The sequence below is a fragment of the Diabrotica undecimpunctata genome, chromosome 2 (genome assembly GCF_040954645.1).
Source record: "Diabrotica undecimpunctata isolate CICGRU chromosome 2, icDiaUnde3, whole genome shotgun sequence".
NCBI classification, from domain to species: Eukaryota; Metazoa; Arthropoda; class Insecta; order Coleoptera; family Chrysomelidae; genus Diabrotica; species Diabrotica undecimpunctata.
This window is the reverse complement of record NC_092804.1, coordinates 55,436,996-55,454,032: the sequence shown is the minus strand read 5'-3', so window position 1 is coordinate 55,454,032 and position 17,037 is coordinate 55,436,996. Positions and strand designations below refer to the sequence as shown.

Sequence of the window (17,037 nt, the reverse complement as noted above, 5' to 3'; positions counted from 1 at the left end):
ACTTAGAAATACAGTTAACATTAAATTTTGCACTGCTAGCTACCGACCAGCGTACATGGAACCGCTACAGCTACCACTTTTTCAAACACTTGAAAACAAAATTACCTTTTAATCCACATAACTTAATTTCCTTCTACCGTTCAAATTCAACTGCATTTACTGCATTTTTTCTTCAGATGTCATTCTTTTTACGAACAGGAATAGACTGTCTTTTCCCCACTTTCAAAATCCCATCAAACGTACAACTTCTCCTTCCCTTTATTATTTTAAACCAAAGATCTGAATTAATATTTTCTTTTTTTGGATACATACCGTAAATTATACGTAAATTACTAAAATTTCCTATTTTTGACAAGACAATTGCTATACGGTTAATCGCTGTCTTATAATCCCATCGTTAAAAAAGAATCCCAAACGGTTTTTGCTGAATTTTGAACCGAAACGTTTTCCATTCATACAACATTTAATTCTACCTAATATTTTAAATTTTACAATTTACCATACATCGAAAATAAGTCCATGTCACTTCCAAGGCAAATAAAACTTTAGTTGAATATATGTAGTTCCATTCTTTAATATAATAGAAATAAAATTGTCATTCGTCATTTTCTCTGTCAAGGAATGAATAACAATAAAATCACACTTAAAAAAACTTTATATTATTATATTAAAAACTTTGAAAGCTTCATTGGTAGGTACAATGTGAAACTTTTTTTACAGAAAGATTTTTTCGGTAAAAGAAAAATTAACAGTACACTGAATTGGCGGCATTAAGATAATGTGTTCCATAATACAAGTGAAAGTTGACAATGACTTAATGTCAAAATGATGACAGTTTGTTTTGTGGTAATTTATAGCTGGACTCTACCTTTATTGTTAATTAGATGAATTTCTATATCAGTAACAATAGAAAATCATAACTTTTGGATTTCTACATTAGAATCTACATTATTTCGATGTTGTTTTTTTTATTGAACTCTTTATCTAAAAATAGGAAATGTGAGTAAATCTCACTTAAGTGGCTGATGTCAGATTTCTTGTTTATGGTTTTCTTCGTTTCAGAGATAAAAGCTATTTCAAGAAACAATCTTTTAAAATAATTGTTTTTAATTACTAATACCTTGGCTTCTATGTAATTCATTGTGTGATCGTTTTGGTAAACGTGAATAGGTAAACTACATCTATCTGGATATTTCTTCGAATCACTCTTGTGGGAGGTGATACGGTCCTTTAATCGCATTGTAGAATGGTTAATGTATTGTAAATTGCAATTTGTACAAGAAATACTATAGACTATGTTAGACATCCCAGTAGTGACCAAAATTAAGCTCAAAATGAAAATAATAAAACGAAGAACGACAAATGCAAAAATCGATACAAGTAAATTAAGGAACCCACACATAAAGCAACGTCTGGCAGATGAAATCAACAACGGATTAATGAATGTTAAAGAACAAATTCTACAAAATACTGAGACGGATAAAAAATGGTTATTAATAAAGACAGATAAAAACACCAACCAGATATAAAAAGAAGCAATGGATGACGGAAGAAATTTTGAATTTAATGGAAGAAAGACGTCAATATAAAAACAAAGATAATCAGATGTACAAAAAAGTGGATAAACAAATAAAATACAGAATTAAGAAAGCGACAGAACAATGGTTAAAAGAACAATGCGCAGAAATAAAAGAATGCCAGCAAAGACATGATAGTTTTAACACACATAAAAAAATTAAAGAATTAACTGACAACAATAGAACAAGAAAACTGGGAATACTGAAAAATGCAAATGGGAAACTTGTGTTGAATACTAACGACAAATTAAAGAGATGGACAGAATACATCAATGAACTGTTCAAAGACAATAGAACAGAACAGATGGAGATAGAAGTAGAAGAGGATATGGTTTTAAAGATATTAAAAGAGGAACTTAAAATGGCATTAAAAAACAACAAAAATGGTAAAGCAGTAGGTCCAAACCAAATCTCTATAGAAACCTTAAAATGCATAAATGATGAAACCTTAAATTATAGTGGACATTATAGTGGACTTATTTAACTCAATATACAAAACAGGACACATACCGAAACAATGGTTACTCTCCACCTTTTGTGCTATCCCTAAAAATACAAAGGCTAAATATTGCAGTGAATACCGAACAATATCACTAATAAGTCACATTCTCAAATTATTCCTGAAAATAATACATGGTCGTATAAATAAAAAACTGGAAGAAGGAATAGATCATAGTCAGTTTGGGTTCAGAAATGGACTAGGAACCAGAGAAGCGTTATTTGCTTTTAATGTGTTAGCTCAAAGATGCATGGATATGAATGTTGATGTGCATGTTTGTTACGTTGATTTTAAAAAAGCATTTGACAAAGTAAGATATGAAAAATTAGTCCAAATTCTGAAGACAAAAAACATAGACCATAGGGACTTACAAATAATAACAAACGTCTACTGGAATCAAAGAGCACAAATCGTAATAGATAACGAACCCAGTCAAGAAATTGAAATCAGGAGAGGAGTTAGGCAGGGATGTATTATGTCTCCATTTCTATTTAATGTATATAGTGAATTTTTGAAGAAGCATTACTATCTCAAAGTGAAGGAATAATAATTAACGGAAGATATATTAACAACATAAGATATGCAGATGACACCGTGATTATGGCAAGCTCTGCTGAACGACTCCAATTACTGCTAAACAAAACAAGTTTCTGTGAAAAATATAGACTAAAAATTAATATAAAAAAGACCAAATACATGATAATAACAAATATACCAACAAACATACATTTGGGAAATGTACCGATAGAAAGGGTTGATAAATACAAATACCTAGGAAGCTGGATTTCAGACAACAATGATCAAACAATCGAAATATGAGCCAGGATAGAAATAACAAGAAATGCGTTTGTAAAAATGAAAACAATTCTCTGCAACAAAGACCTTAGATTAGAACTGAGAGTAAGAGCACTGAGATGCTACGTGATTTCGATACTGCAATGTGGACTTGAAAGTTGGACATTAAAGCAAGAACACATAAATAAGTTACAGTCCTTTGAAATGTGGTGTTACAGGAGGATGCTTAGAATAGCATGGACATAGAAGTAAACTAACACGCAAGTATTACGAGAAATGTGCAAAGAATGCGAAATATTAAACACAATAAAAATAAGAAAGTTACAACATCTGGGACACGTAATGAGGGGACAGCGATATGAACTGCTAAAGCTGATAAAACAGGAAAGATAAGAGGACGAAGGAGTATAGGAAGAAGAAGAGTGTTATGGTTGAAGAATTTAAGGGACTGGTTTAAATGCAGTTTTATAGAACTCTTCAGAGCAGCAGTAGATAGAGTAAAGATAGTGATGATGATATCCAACCTCCGATCGAGATACGGCACTTAAGGAAGAAGATGTTAGACATATTATCTTTTATTGTTTTATCTTAGAGTTTAGAGAATACTGAATTTATCGTTAAAACTGTTTTATTATCTAACTTAAAGTCACCAACAGAATCGAACGTTCGTGTCAGTTTCGGTGTGACATTTTGTACATATGGTAGTGTGTAATTTTTTTCACAGCACCAGTGTTAATAGAGGAATTATTTTGTATAGTGTTATATGTTTCAGATGGTGTGTTAAACAAAATTTTCTTTAAACGAGCTGGTGAATAATTATTGTATAGGAACAGTTGTTATAGGATTCTAAGGTTTTTTATTGTAGTGATGTATCTGAAATTTGTATGAGCCTAAAAAACTGAAAAATCGTGTTAAATATTTTTTCAAAAATCTATGGAGTGACACCAAACACAACCTCCCAGCCACACCCCCTAAAGTGGGGAGAGGGTCAACTTTAAAATCTTGTACGGGAACGCAATTTTTTATTGCAGATTGCAGACTTGAATTCCTCATAAAAAAGAATTAAGCTTAGTAAAGTAGGAAACATTTTGTTCGAATTTTTGGTAGATGGCGTTATAGTAGAAAAAAAAAATGATTTATTGTGATACCCTAGGAAAATTATGGAAGCGGTTCAATACATCGAGAAATACACTTGCAAATTGAAAACCAAAAAACACGTTTCTGATTCTACAAAATATTCTTAAAAAACTGTACCATTAAGGTATTCGGTACCATAAAAATTAGTTTGCAGACTTCTAATCTCTATATGTTTTTCTGTGATTACAGCGCGATCTATCTAGAATGGGAAAACATTCAGATAAAACTGACGTAGAATAATATTCTGCAAAAATAAATGTTGTTTTTCATTTAAGATGTCAAAGTTGCCCCCCGCCCCCAACACAAGTTTATAATTAAATGTTTAGGAATGCTCTTTTTCCTGCTACTGTGAAATACACCAAAATATATTCTTATATTAGGCACATAAATAATGAGAACTAAAAATAACTAGCAAAAAGTATAGTTTTTAAAAATCGAGTTGGTTTTGTTCAAATTCAAGTCAGTTCTTTGTATTTTCTTATATGAACTAGTTTATTGCATCCATAAATAAATAATTCATGCGTCCATTAGCGGAAACACAAAGAATTAAACTATTAATTATGATTGGATATGGAGATAAACCCAGAACACAACAATTTATTGATTATGAAATATCCTAATACGTCTATCACACTGTTAATAAAATTGAGAAGAAATTTCGTTGTGACATGTTGCAAATGCTGGTCGTCCACCAATAAATGATAATACATATAAACTTCTTCTTCTCGTAGCACTACAAACCGTGGTGGGTTTTGGCTGACTACACAACTTGCTTCCATCTTAAACGGTCGTCCATAATAGTTGGGACAGTGGGTAGCCCCATTGTTCTTAGATCTGGCCATATATTGTCTCTCCATCGTATTCGTGGACGTCCTAAGGGCCTTCTTCCTGTGGGGACTTCCTCCCATATTAACTTGGCAAGGCGGTTACTAGGGAGTCTATAGACATGACCAGCCCATCTTAGACGTTGAGATTTAATCTCTTGGACTATATTGCTCGCTCTGTACATCTGCTTGACCTCAGCATTTGTTCGCATTTGATATTGGTTGCTAATAATGTCGTGATAAGGCCCAAAGATTCTTCTGAGGATTTTCCTCTCAAAACATCTAAGTTTTCTTTCAGTTTCTTTCGTCAGGGTCCACGTCTCACACCCATACATGAGCACCAGTCTAATCACCGTTTTATATATTCTAATCTTTGATGTTCGTGTTAGGCTTTTAGATTTAATAGTATTGTGGAGGCTGTACATATATCTGTTTGTTGCCTGAATTCTTCCTTTAATCTCTTTCGCAATATCGTTATCTGCAGTAATTGCTGCTCCGACATTACTTAAAAAAAGAAATGTCGTCCTTATAAAATTTAAAATGTCCAGAAAACCAATAAGGGTGATCCAAATCATCGAATGCAGTTTTGCGAAGTAATGTAAAATTTGTGTAATCAAAATATAGTCGTCATCCCTCAAATTCTTTTTTCTGAGGAAGCACTGTTTTGTCCACATGGCACAGTGAATCGGATAAACTGCAGATATTGGAGTAAAGAGAATCCCATTGAATGTCCGAGACACACACCTGGCACCCTCAAACAGTATACGAATCGGCAGGGATATTCGAGGATATAATTAAAAGTTCTTTTTTTTTTTTCGATGAGCCTCTTACGAATCAGAAATATTTTGATTTTTTACAAAATAAACTTATACCCATCCTTACAAACATTTTTCCAAACCAAAATGAACGTAATTTGCCAAATAAAAAACTTATAGTTTCAGCAACACGGTGCACCTTCGCACTTTGCACTTCGTGTTCGTGATTTTGTTCCATTGTGTTTAAGATTGGAATTTCGTAACTTAATTTAAGAAATGATCCAAAATGTTTAATAAGATTGTTGTCATCGGTCAATTACTGCCAAGATGCAGTATAAACGTAATTATAAGTTAATTGCAATCGTTACTTTTTCAGATTCCTTTATCAGAAAATTCATCTCGATGTTCAAATATATATAAAATATATTTCTCTTTAAATATGGCGAGTATATGTTTCAATTATTGTATCGTTGGTTGTTGAAAATGGTCTTCTAAATTGCATGTAATGTGTAGCTAGTATGCGTAGTTGGTATGGTCTAACTAGTTTATCACTACTCTATTTCTTTGTATTAAAAATAATACTCTGTTAAATATGATTTTAATAACAACGATCTAGCAGTTAAGAGTTCTTGCGCAAAACTGAAACGTCTACGTTTTTATTCAAGGTTACATTGATAAACCTGCTATTATCATTGTATGACTGTATGGGCTCCCATTTCTTATGAACATGTAATAAACCAGAACATCATCCTTGGCGTTTATTGTACTTTTAGAAAGAACGGAAGCTTTAAATCGTATAAATTAATTCCTTCTTTCGGCAGAATCTGAAATATTTTTAATTTAATGTAAATGATTTGTGTCTAATAATTTACAGATATCGTTAAACACGACATCCTTATTTAAGTTTAATAAATTGTTCTTCTTCAATGATGTTTTTAATAAGTTTTGTGTGAATTTTGCGCTACTGATTGTATTATTTATTATTCAAATATTTTAATTAGTTTTTAATTCGTTAAGAAGTAAATTCTAGTTAACGCCGTACCTGTATGAGATTTATATCTACCTTAACCTTAGTTACCTACCGTTTTATCCAGTGGCCTCGAGAGTGATAATAGCAAACGTAATTTTTGAATACTTCCTTATGCACGGATTCCCACAGAAGAATAATGTGAAATTTAGTATGTATAGAGGACAAGTGGTTAAATTAGTCTGAACTTTAAAGATATTGCTCTCTAAAGACTTACTTTAAAATATTAAGCAATCCATTGTAGATTTATGTTTGAAATATAAGACTGGATTTGTTATTACAGTATCCTTTTGCTTTCTGATTGATGACCATGTAATTCTAAATGTATTTATTATGTTTCAGGACGAATGTCGGTCGGACCTCAACAGGTGCATATGGGCTCCGAGACCGGGAGTGCCTTTATCACCAACAGCCCCAGAGGTAAGCCTTAAAAGCATATTATGTTGGACGTATTAAGAATATATATATTATACCCTGTGAAAACCACATATGAAATAAAATTATTGTTACCGTTTCTTTGAAATCTTTAAAAAAATGCATACACAAGTCACTTTTTGTTCCAAAACATACTTTTGAAACGTAAATCAACATTTATATGTGCAAAGTGATTCAGTTAGTTTGTAAAATATACAATCCTTATGGTTTAAGTGAGAAAGTTATCGATTTTAAAAATTTTTAATAAAAGCACACAAATGAATAGTCTTAAAACAAAAACTGTTTTACAATACTCATGACTGTTTCACACTTGCATTTTGTATGTTTTTTTTTATTCTATAGAGTAGAGTATTTATTTAACTACACAACAGATACAAATATTGTTTGTAGCAAGTAAAAAAAAAATACATAGTAAAAAAGGAATCTAACACGTAACTTAAATATATACAAACAAAAACACATATAAAACAGAAAAAGATTTATGGCAAAGTTACGGTAAGCAGTTCAATGGATGTTCTGCAATGAGTCATATATTCTTCTGAGCAGTAAAAACAATGTTTTAGAAAATATTTTTTATAACTTTATCGAAACTATTGCAGCTTAGCTGTTTAATACTTTTTGGTAAAATATTGTAATAGTTATAATTAAGACAATTTTTTTTCTGAAAGACTTAATCTACAGCAATTTGTTCGTAGGTAGTGACAGTTTCGTGTATTGTGAACATGGACATCAGACTGCTTTATTAAATGGGCACGTTTTCTGTGAATTTCAGTTAGAACTTGAAATATCAACAGAGTAGGTAGCGACATAATTTTGAATTTGATAAAGAAATGTCGGCAGTGTTCTAGATAACTAACCCCTGCTAAAATTCTGACTTCTTTTACATTATAAAAATTTGAAGTGCAGTTGTTGAATTTCCCCATATGATTATACCATAGTTTAGGTGAGAGTTCAATAAAGAAAAATATGTCATTTTTAATGTTTCAAAGTTGACAACCCTTGCTAGTTGGCGAATAACAAATAATGAACTTGATAGCTTTTTCGTTGTGAGATATGAGCCGACCAGTTGAGTCGATTATCTATGGTTATTCCCAATAGTTTAACAGTCTCCTTGTTATCTGGATCATTGTGTAAATTACTTGCAGATATAACCAAATTTTGCATTTTATCAGAGTTAAGTTTTAGTTTGTTTGCTGCCAACTATGAGCTAGATTTAGTAGAAACTTCCTCATGAGAAATTTTTAAATCATCATTATTCTTCCTGATATACCGTGTATCATCTGCGAATTATATGGTTTTGTACGAAGATATGAATTTTGCAAATCGTTGACATAAATAATAAACAAAAGAGGACCTAAGACCGAACCTTGTGAGACTCCATGTTTTACAGATAGAAAATCGGAGAGATGACCTTTTGACACTACCGCCTGGTGTCTGCCACATAGATAAGAAGTTATAAGCTTAAGAGGGATACCTCTGATTCCATAGTAATTTAATTTGTGGAGCAAAATGTCACAATCAAAAGCCCCGCGTTCAAGCCCATCAATCATCTCGCTCACAGTAGTAGAACGTGTACTTCTGAATTCATATTGTGAGTTGCTAAAGTAATTATTTGACACAAAATAGGAATAAAATTGTTGTTTGATAACCTTTTTAATCACTTTCGCAAAAGTAGAAACAATGCTTATGGGTTTGTAATTGTCAGTTTTTGAAAAATCACCTTTTTTGTAGATTGGTAGTAGTTTTGAGTATTTTAATACTTTCGAAAAAACTCCAGTTGATAGAATTAAATTAATAAGATGAGTAAAAGGTGTTTAAACTATTTAGTAAATTTCTTTTAAAATCTTGCTACTAATTTCGTGAACGTCCCTACAATTAGAATTACTATAATAAGAGACCTTATTATTTGAGAGACCTCTTTTTCCACAACGGGCCGAAAAGGACGTTATGACGTTCTTAAAGTTCAACAAGAACAAGTCAAAGTCACCTTGAACTGATCTGTATACGATAAAATATTGGTTTTTATTAAAGGTGCATAACTTGCACAAAACTCAAAACTTTGCTCTACATTTTATTCATTTAGATTAAGAGAAGAATACATAAGATTTTCTTTTACATAAATTGCAACTCCGCCTTGTTACTTTTTTACCCTACAAAAGAAATTAGCTAATGAAACACTGGATATGCTAATTAATTTAAATTTTCTTCACTTTGCCAGTGCTCCGAAAACATACGACGTCATATAAATTTTGATACACAAGAAAAGCATTGATCATATCGACTTTATTTGAAATACACTGCAAATTAACATGAAGCATGCTTACCGTACCCTGTCGAATTAGTTTATTTTAATAAAAGTTTGTAGAATCTTCTAGGTTTCTTCGTCCGTCTTCTTTATCTTCTGAAAATTTCTTTTGAAGTTAAATCTCCTAACGGCAGCTCCTTTGGGCCAAATATTAGGACTGTAGACTTCGTCAATTTTATAAAAAGGGAAAGATACCTTATATGTGGAGTATTTGTCAGTTCTATTCCATTCCACGCAGTTAAAAGTAATATCGGGTATCGTCTCAACCAAAAATATTAGAACATCAGGTAGTGAGTGATTTAAATGGGAAGGAAGTAAATATTAATAGTATAAATTGTTTATTTAAAATATTAAAAAGGTAATAATAGGAAAAATAAGTAACCCAAAAGAAAGTAATAGGCAACGCAAAAAAATTAACATTGTTCGAAAAATTAAACAAAAGAAAAAATAAAGTTTTAATTGTCCACAGTTTGTTGTTCTTGAGGTTTACTATCGAGATTGCCTCCCCTACATCTACGGAGGATTTCAATATGCCTAGGCATACTTGCAATAAGTTGCTGAATCTGTTCTTGCGGTATATGTTCTCGTTCTTTATTGAACGCTATTTGCAGCTCTTGAATCGTTTCTAGCAATGGTTGCCTTTTTTTAAGTTTTTTTTTCTAAAATGCCCCACAAATGTTATAATGGATTCATGTCAGGACTACAGGCGGGCCAATCCAAAACGAGAATTCCGATAGTATTTAGGTAGTCCAAGACGATCGCGCAGTATGTGGACGCGAATTATAAATAAGAAATTATCCCCAACAAAAGGATTGTAGGGGACAACATTGTCCTCCAGACACTGTCGTGTGTACCTATCTGCTGTTAGAGTTCCATGTTAGAAAATTAGTTTGCTGGGTCCGTTGAAAGAACTACCCGCTCATACCATAACACCTCCGTCACCAAAAGGCGTTCTGGAGTCTCCTCCACACACGTTCGTGTCCGTCTGGAGGTCGTAAGCAAAAACGGGACTCGTCATAAAACATTAAAACACTCCATTACTGAACAGTCTCTGTGAGCATTCGTAAATCTCATCCTGTTGGCTCAATGAGCTGCTGTTAATTTAGGGCAAGCTACTGCTGATGAAAACGTAAATCTTGTTTATGCAGGACTCTTGTTACAGTTCGTGCAGAAATATGAGTGCTTCGAGCTTCTAACAATTGACATTATAGAACTGTTCAGTAATGCAGAAATCTTTAAAAAAACGTTCATCACGCTGATCTCTGCACCTTATCTACCTCATCCTGGAGTTCTAGCGTATTGTAGTATAACGTACACCATGACCATTTCTATGTAATGCCACAACTTTTGCATTATTTTCAGGAGTTATACTAACATAATTTGAGAAAACTAATGAACAGTAATCTAAATATATCAGAATAAACGTGAAACTTATGGTAATTGCAATAAAAAATGCAAAAAATCTGTTACAAGTAACCAAGATAAAATATCATTTTTTGCTAAATGTCGTCGCGAAATGGTGACGCGATCATTTAAAAACATTTAAAGAACCGTTTTTTTTTAATTTTTTTTAAACGGTTTTCTTTCTTTATTCAAATTTGGTTATACCATCAAAATATTCATCAATTACCTAATATAATTTTTCTGTATAGACAAAGACCTTGATATACATTTTTCAGATTTGAGAAAAGTTGTTAAAAATTTTTAATAATTTTGGTTTACATTAAAACAATCTTTCATTGGTTTTAAGATTTTTTTCAAAATTTAAACAAAATTTTTCCTCAATTTTTCATAACGTTTTTAGCTGGAGCTTTTTCTCAAATTATAGTAATAAACAACCTTTCAGGTCATACCCACTACAACCAACTTAAACAAATTATTTATGTCCAGATCCCGACTGGACTAAAATTAACTTTATGTAATCGTTTATCTTAAGAATATGAAAAAAAGGTTCATGAGACAAATTTACGTCAACATTAATTGTTTAAATAATATAAATACAGAACAAACTGACATAATTAGACCATTATGGTAATGCATAAGTGCTATTAAAGTTATTTACACCGTCTACAGTTTTTTGTTGTGATACGTATTAAATATTAATATAAATTGATTAAAGAATAATGTATGTTATTTTATGTATTTTATGTATACTATTAATATATACGTCAGTATAATATTCAATTTCCTTTCAATCGATTAAAACATTTGACAAAATTTTATGTCACCATATATGTACACGTAAGCAAACTTATATGGAATTATCTGATAGTTTTTATTATTGAAAAACCATCATGCGAAGTCAAACAACATTTATGTTAAGGTCGGGTGAGCAAGTAGGCTACTCCAGAACAGTGATATCTTCTGCTTTGCTTTAAGGGCTTTAGTCACTCTGCTGGTACGTGGAGGTGTATTTTCATGCATCTCCATAACCTGACTACAGGTTTTAGAACCAAAACAACATGCCTGCGATCTGTTAAAATTGGTTGGATAAAAATTATAGAAGCTTTTTTACCGATCATAATGCCTTTCCAGAACATGATTATACTTGTTAACAGATCTAGCAGTTTCCGTTGTTTTCCTTGCCCTCTAACTATACGAATTCGTCAGTCATCTAATTTTACACAAATCCTGGTTTCGTCTGAAAATAAGCACATTTTGCCAATTTCTCCTGTTTCAGTTTGGTGCTGGTTAAATAACTCAGCAACCCATAACTTTTTACTACTGTATAATCAGTCCTTGAGAACAAAATTTTTTCTTATCGTTTCAACTGAAATATTTACACCTGTAGCTTCCAAAAGTTGCCTTGACAACGGACAATGAAACGATTGTGGTGAGCAGTTGTTACTTTATGGCAACTTCGCCCTGGTTTATTCTAAGCGCTTCTACTTCCTGATACCTAGCATAGATTGTTGATACAACGCCCTACCACTGCAGCTATGTCCCTCTACTGCATATCTTGATGACAAGACCAATAATCTTTCCCCGTTGCACATCCGTTAACCCGACATAAAGCATATTTTCGTTTTTGATCGCAAAAGTTAGTTTTTTATTTTCGTTCAATTTACAACTAAAGCAAATAATATATAAAGTACCGAGCTGTTTATCTGATTGTTTTATCGGCTTGTTTATTTTTAATAAAAACCTTTATTCTTTGTAACAATAATCAGTTTTTTTCAAAAGAAATAAATATTAGTTTGAAATACATGGTGATTCCATATAAGTTTGTGTATATGTGAGTATTAAGTAATGTTTCTGGTTTCTCGACATTAACGTGTATTTTAACTTTTATGAGTCTTTCTTAGACCAGAGACCGGCACAAATATACATGCAGATGTAGGTAGCGACAATAGCCTAGTATTATGTAAAATAAGAATTATCCTAAGATATTTCACACCCAAGAGAGCGGCGAAAACACAAACAAAAATTAAAGTTGATGGACTAAATACGGAATCCTCGGAATACTTACGCAGAAAAAGAATATCAGAGACGATCGCTCAGAATAAATTATTAGAAAATGATAACATTGAGGATAGCTGGGAAAAGTCAAAAATAACATAATTAATGCAGCAACCGAATCACTTGGAGAGAGGAAAATAACTAACATAATATATCACTAATAAATAACATAATATATCAAAAAACAAAACACCATGGTTTAGAGAGGAAGTGAAGACAAAATATGAAAAAAAGAAGAAAGCCTTTTTACAACACAGAACACAACAAACACAACAGGCATATAACCACTATAAACGAATCAGGAATGAAACGAATACGAATTGGACAAATAAAAAGGGAACACTGGCAGAGTTTCTCATAACAGATGGAACACGACTTCTACGGAACACAAAAAGAAATATGGAGAATGGTCAAACGACAAAGAAAAGAGATGAACGAACTAATAAAAACGAAACACTTTCAGAAGGAAACATGTGTAGACCACTTTCGATGCCTATGTGCTAAAGGTGACGATAATGAACCACCAACACCAGGGATGACGACAAACGAAGAAATAACTATTGAGGAGGAAGAGGTAAAGGAAGCACTAAGGAAATTAAAAAATAGAAAATCACCAGGAGAGGACAGAGTACCGAACGAACTCCTAAAGTACGGAGGACCAGATCTGACCAAACAACTATTAAAACTAATCCAAATAATAGAACAATACAGAATTCCTCAAAAATGGAGATCAAGCATCCTAATACTCCTCTTCAAAAAGGAAGACAAATCGGACCCGGAAAATTAGAGAGGAATTAAGTAAACACTAAAATTAACAACCAAAGTGATAACAGATAAACTGAATGAAATTATAACACTAGCAGAAGAACAACAAGGTTTTAGGTCTAGAATATTATGCACCGACGCTATATTTATAATGAGGCAAATGCAAGAAAAATCATTAGAATACAACAAACCAGCATATCAATGTTTCGTGGACCTTAAGAAAGCATTTGACCGTGTAAAATTAAAGGACGTTATCCACTTATTGTAAAAAAGGAAAAAGAACTATATAGAAGACCCTATTGACGCTGGCAATGGGATAAGACAGGGAGATTGCCGGGGTCCTCTATTTTTAAACCTAATTATGGATGAAATAATAAAAAAAGTAAGAACTAAAAAAGGATACTAAATGGGGGAAAAACAACTTAAAATAATCTGCTATGCAGACGACGCAATACTACTCTCACAAAGTGAAGACGATTTACAACGTATGCTGCACCAATTTAATATAACTAAAAGAAAATGTAACATGTTAATTTCCCCAAAAAAGACAAAATGCATGATTACAACAGCAAATTTACTAAGATGTAAATTGGAGCTGGAAGCTCAGATAATAGAACAAGTGATGGAGTTTAAATATCTAGGCATTACATTATCTAGCTACGAAAAGCTCGAAACTGAAGTGGAAGATCAAGTAAATAGAGCAAACAGAGCCGCAGACTGCCTGAATGAAACAATATGGAGAAATAAAAATATCGGGAAAGAAATGGAAGGCAGAATTTACAAAACAGTCATCAGACCAATAATAACATACGCGGCAGCAACACGACCTGATACAGAGAGGACAAAAAATATGTTGAAGAACATAAAGAACTGGCTAAGAAATAGAAGAATAGAATGAAACGATCATATAAGCCGAATGACAACAAATAGAGTAGTAAAGATGGCAAGAGACGGTTTCCCAATAGGAAGACGATCAGTAGGAAGACCACGAAAACAATGAAACGACAATTTACTGGAAGCACATTAAAAAACAGACATAGTCATGTCTACATAAAAAGAAGAAGAAGAAGAAGGGTCTTTCTTTCTTTTACTTTGTGCAAAATGCAAATTTTATATAGTCATCTGTAACGGGAACGAGATTTTTTCATCACTACACGACAATCCCGAGCCGGACTATCCTTGGTTGTGATTCGTTAATTGTGAAGAATTTGTTCACTACTTACTTTAGATAATTGAAAGGCGAATATTCCCTAATTCAAATGGAGAAGTATTATTAGCATTGGTTTTTAATATAGCAAATAACATCAGTGCAAGATATTTTTTACATACAAACAAACTACAATTTAAAATTTTACTGCATTTGAATTTTATTTTTTGGCTTCATGGGGGCTTCGTTACTAGAAAGTTATATAAATGTAACTATTAAGACTTCCTTGATTTTCGTGTTGTGTAATAGGTATATGATGCTGTTTTGTTAGGCCTTTACAGTAGCACCATATTCTTAAGGATACAAAAATACCACGTAGTAAAATACGTTCGTCTACTGTTAGCTGTATTTTTTACTGCATGGTTTTTTCAATATAACTAATAAAATAGTTTTATTTTGAAGATTCTTTCGTAAAATCACTCACGAATTTTAAAGGCTACTTTAATTTAAAGAGAACTTGAACTGAAAAGTGCTGTAACACGTTATTATCGAAAGTAGCCATTTCGTTTACATCGTTATTATTATTTTATTTGTGGTTCTGTGCATAAATCTACCTCTGTATGTTCCTATATGTACAGATAGACATACCGTAAAAATGGTTTATGATCATTTTTTTTTATTAGATTTACTACAACAAAACTTCTATATATATAAGCGTATAATAACCACATAATTTATTCTAAGAAATTAAGCGCCCATACCCACTTATCATTCCAATTAGCCTTACAAGATAATCACCTTAGGTCTGAAAATAATATTTAAAGAGATCAGTCACGAAGATATACTCATCTGTTGTTTAACATCTAACAAATTTAACTTTCTACGTGTCTAAGTACTTTCAAATGTCAAAAATATCATTGGATCGAAAATATAGTGCAATTTTATGTATATTAAAATAATAATCGTTTAGCCGTCCTTGTCGTACATATGTATTTATGGACAAAAATATTGCGTATTTTTATTGAAAGCCCTTCTTTAATTGTGACTTGTCTCTCTTAATCTCTCTCTCTCTTTTAATCAATTTTATTGACATACTCCTCTTCATTGTAGTCTTCGTGATTTTACACATCTAATTATCACTGTGTCCCTATGTTATAATATTGCTCCGTATTTTAATTAATATTTTATTTGATTTTTTGTCGAGTTTTGTACAGCTTACCTTATTGCTATAATCGTGGAAATAATTATTGCTCAAATAACCTCTCTAATTGCACCAACAATAAATTCACCAAGAAATTCATGAAGTAGCTTCATAGTCAAATTGGACGTATTCAAAGCACAATTTGACATCCAATTTTGCCGTTAATGAGTTCACGAATTAATTCATGAAGAAATTAATGGAATAGAACTTCTATTTTCTCATCTATTTGACGTGAATTCAGTGTCACCAACCTTTGTCGATTTGGTCCGAAGTAGGGCTAATCTTTACTTTGTTTATTGATCTTGGCATCTTTAAGTGTGTGTCAAGCAAGAGTTTTTAACTATTTTTTTTTATTTGAGAATAAAAAAATTAGTTGTGAAAAAAAGTAAACTTTTAATCGTATAATAAAAGACAAGATAAGATATCATCATCATCATCAATTAGCCTATATTTGTCCACTGCTGAACGTAGGCCCCCTGTAAAATTTTCCACCTATTTCTATCTTGAGCTTTTTGCATCCAGTTTGTGGTGATGCGCTTGATATAATCCGTCCATCTAGTCGGTGGTCGTCCTCTGCTTCGATATGCCTCTTGCCTTGGTCGCCATTCCAGAACCTTTCTGGTCCATCTATCATAAGATAAGATAAGATAAGATATATAAGATATAAAATATGTATTTTTTTAGGAAAAACATACAATTTCGAAACTTTAGTTTTATTAAAAAATTGTTTGCTTTTCTCTTTTTACTTTAAATATTAATTATTTCATGTTTTGAGAATAAATTATAAATAATTGTTAATAAAAGATTATAACAAATATTCTATCTCTTTTCCTTTACTTCTATCTTTACTTGGTTTAGTCATTAGATTTAGGGAGTGTAGGCACAAAATTTCGGGCCAATATTTTTTAAATGCAATCATTTTTTTTTTCGAATCCTGAGAAAACTAATAAATATTTTTAAAAAATTTAAACGCAGAATGAAAGATTACATTATTACCGAGGGCTGAAAGTCCCTTAGAATAAACAAAAAGGTTCTTTTGAATGAGATATTTATAATTAAAAATCACGCTTAATTTTCTCTTCATTTTCACCCCTGTAACTTACTAAAATAA

The 17,037-nt window shown here is 31.9% G+C and overlaps 1 protein-coding gene across 2 annotated transcripts in view; it reads left to right on the top strand.

Moving 5' to 3' along the window:
• The window catches only part of LOC140434561 (uncharacterized), a 643,472-nt gene that overhangs the window by 235,123 nt on the left and 391,312 nt on the right, over nt 1–17,037 (top strand). For both annotated transcript variants that reach the window (XR_011950061.1, XM_072522911.1), the window contains exon 3: nt 6,957–7,034. Coding sequence is in view for 1 of the 2 variants with exons in the window: in XM_072522911.1 (XP_072379012.1) it covers nt 6,957–7,034 (78 nt within the window). In the remaining variant the exon portion in view is untranslated. The remainder of the gene's footprint in view (nt 1–6,956; nt 7,035–17,037) is intronic.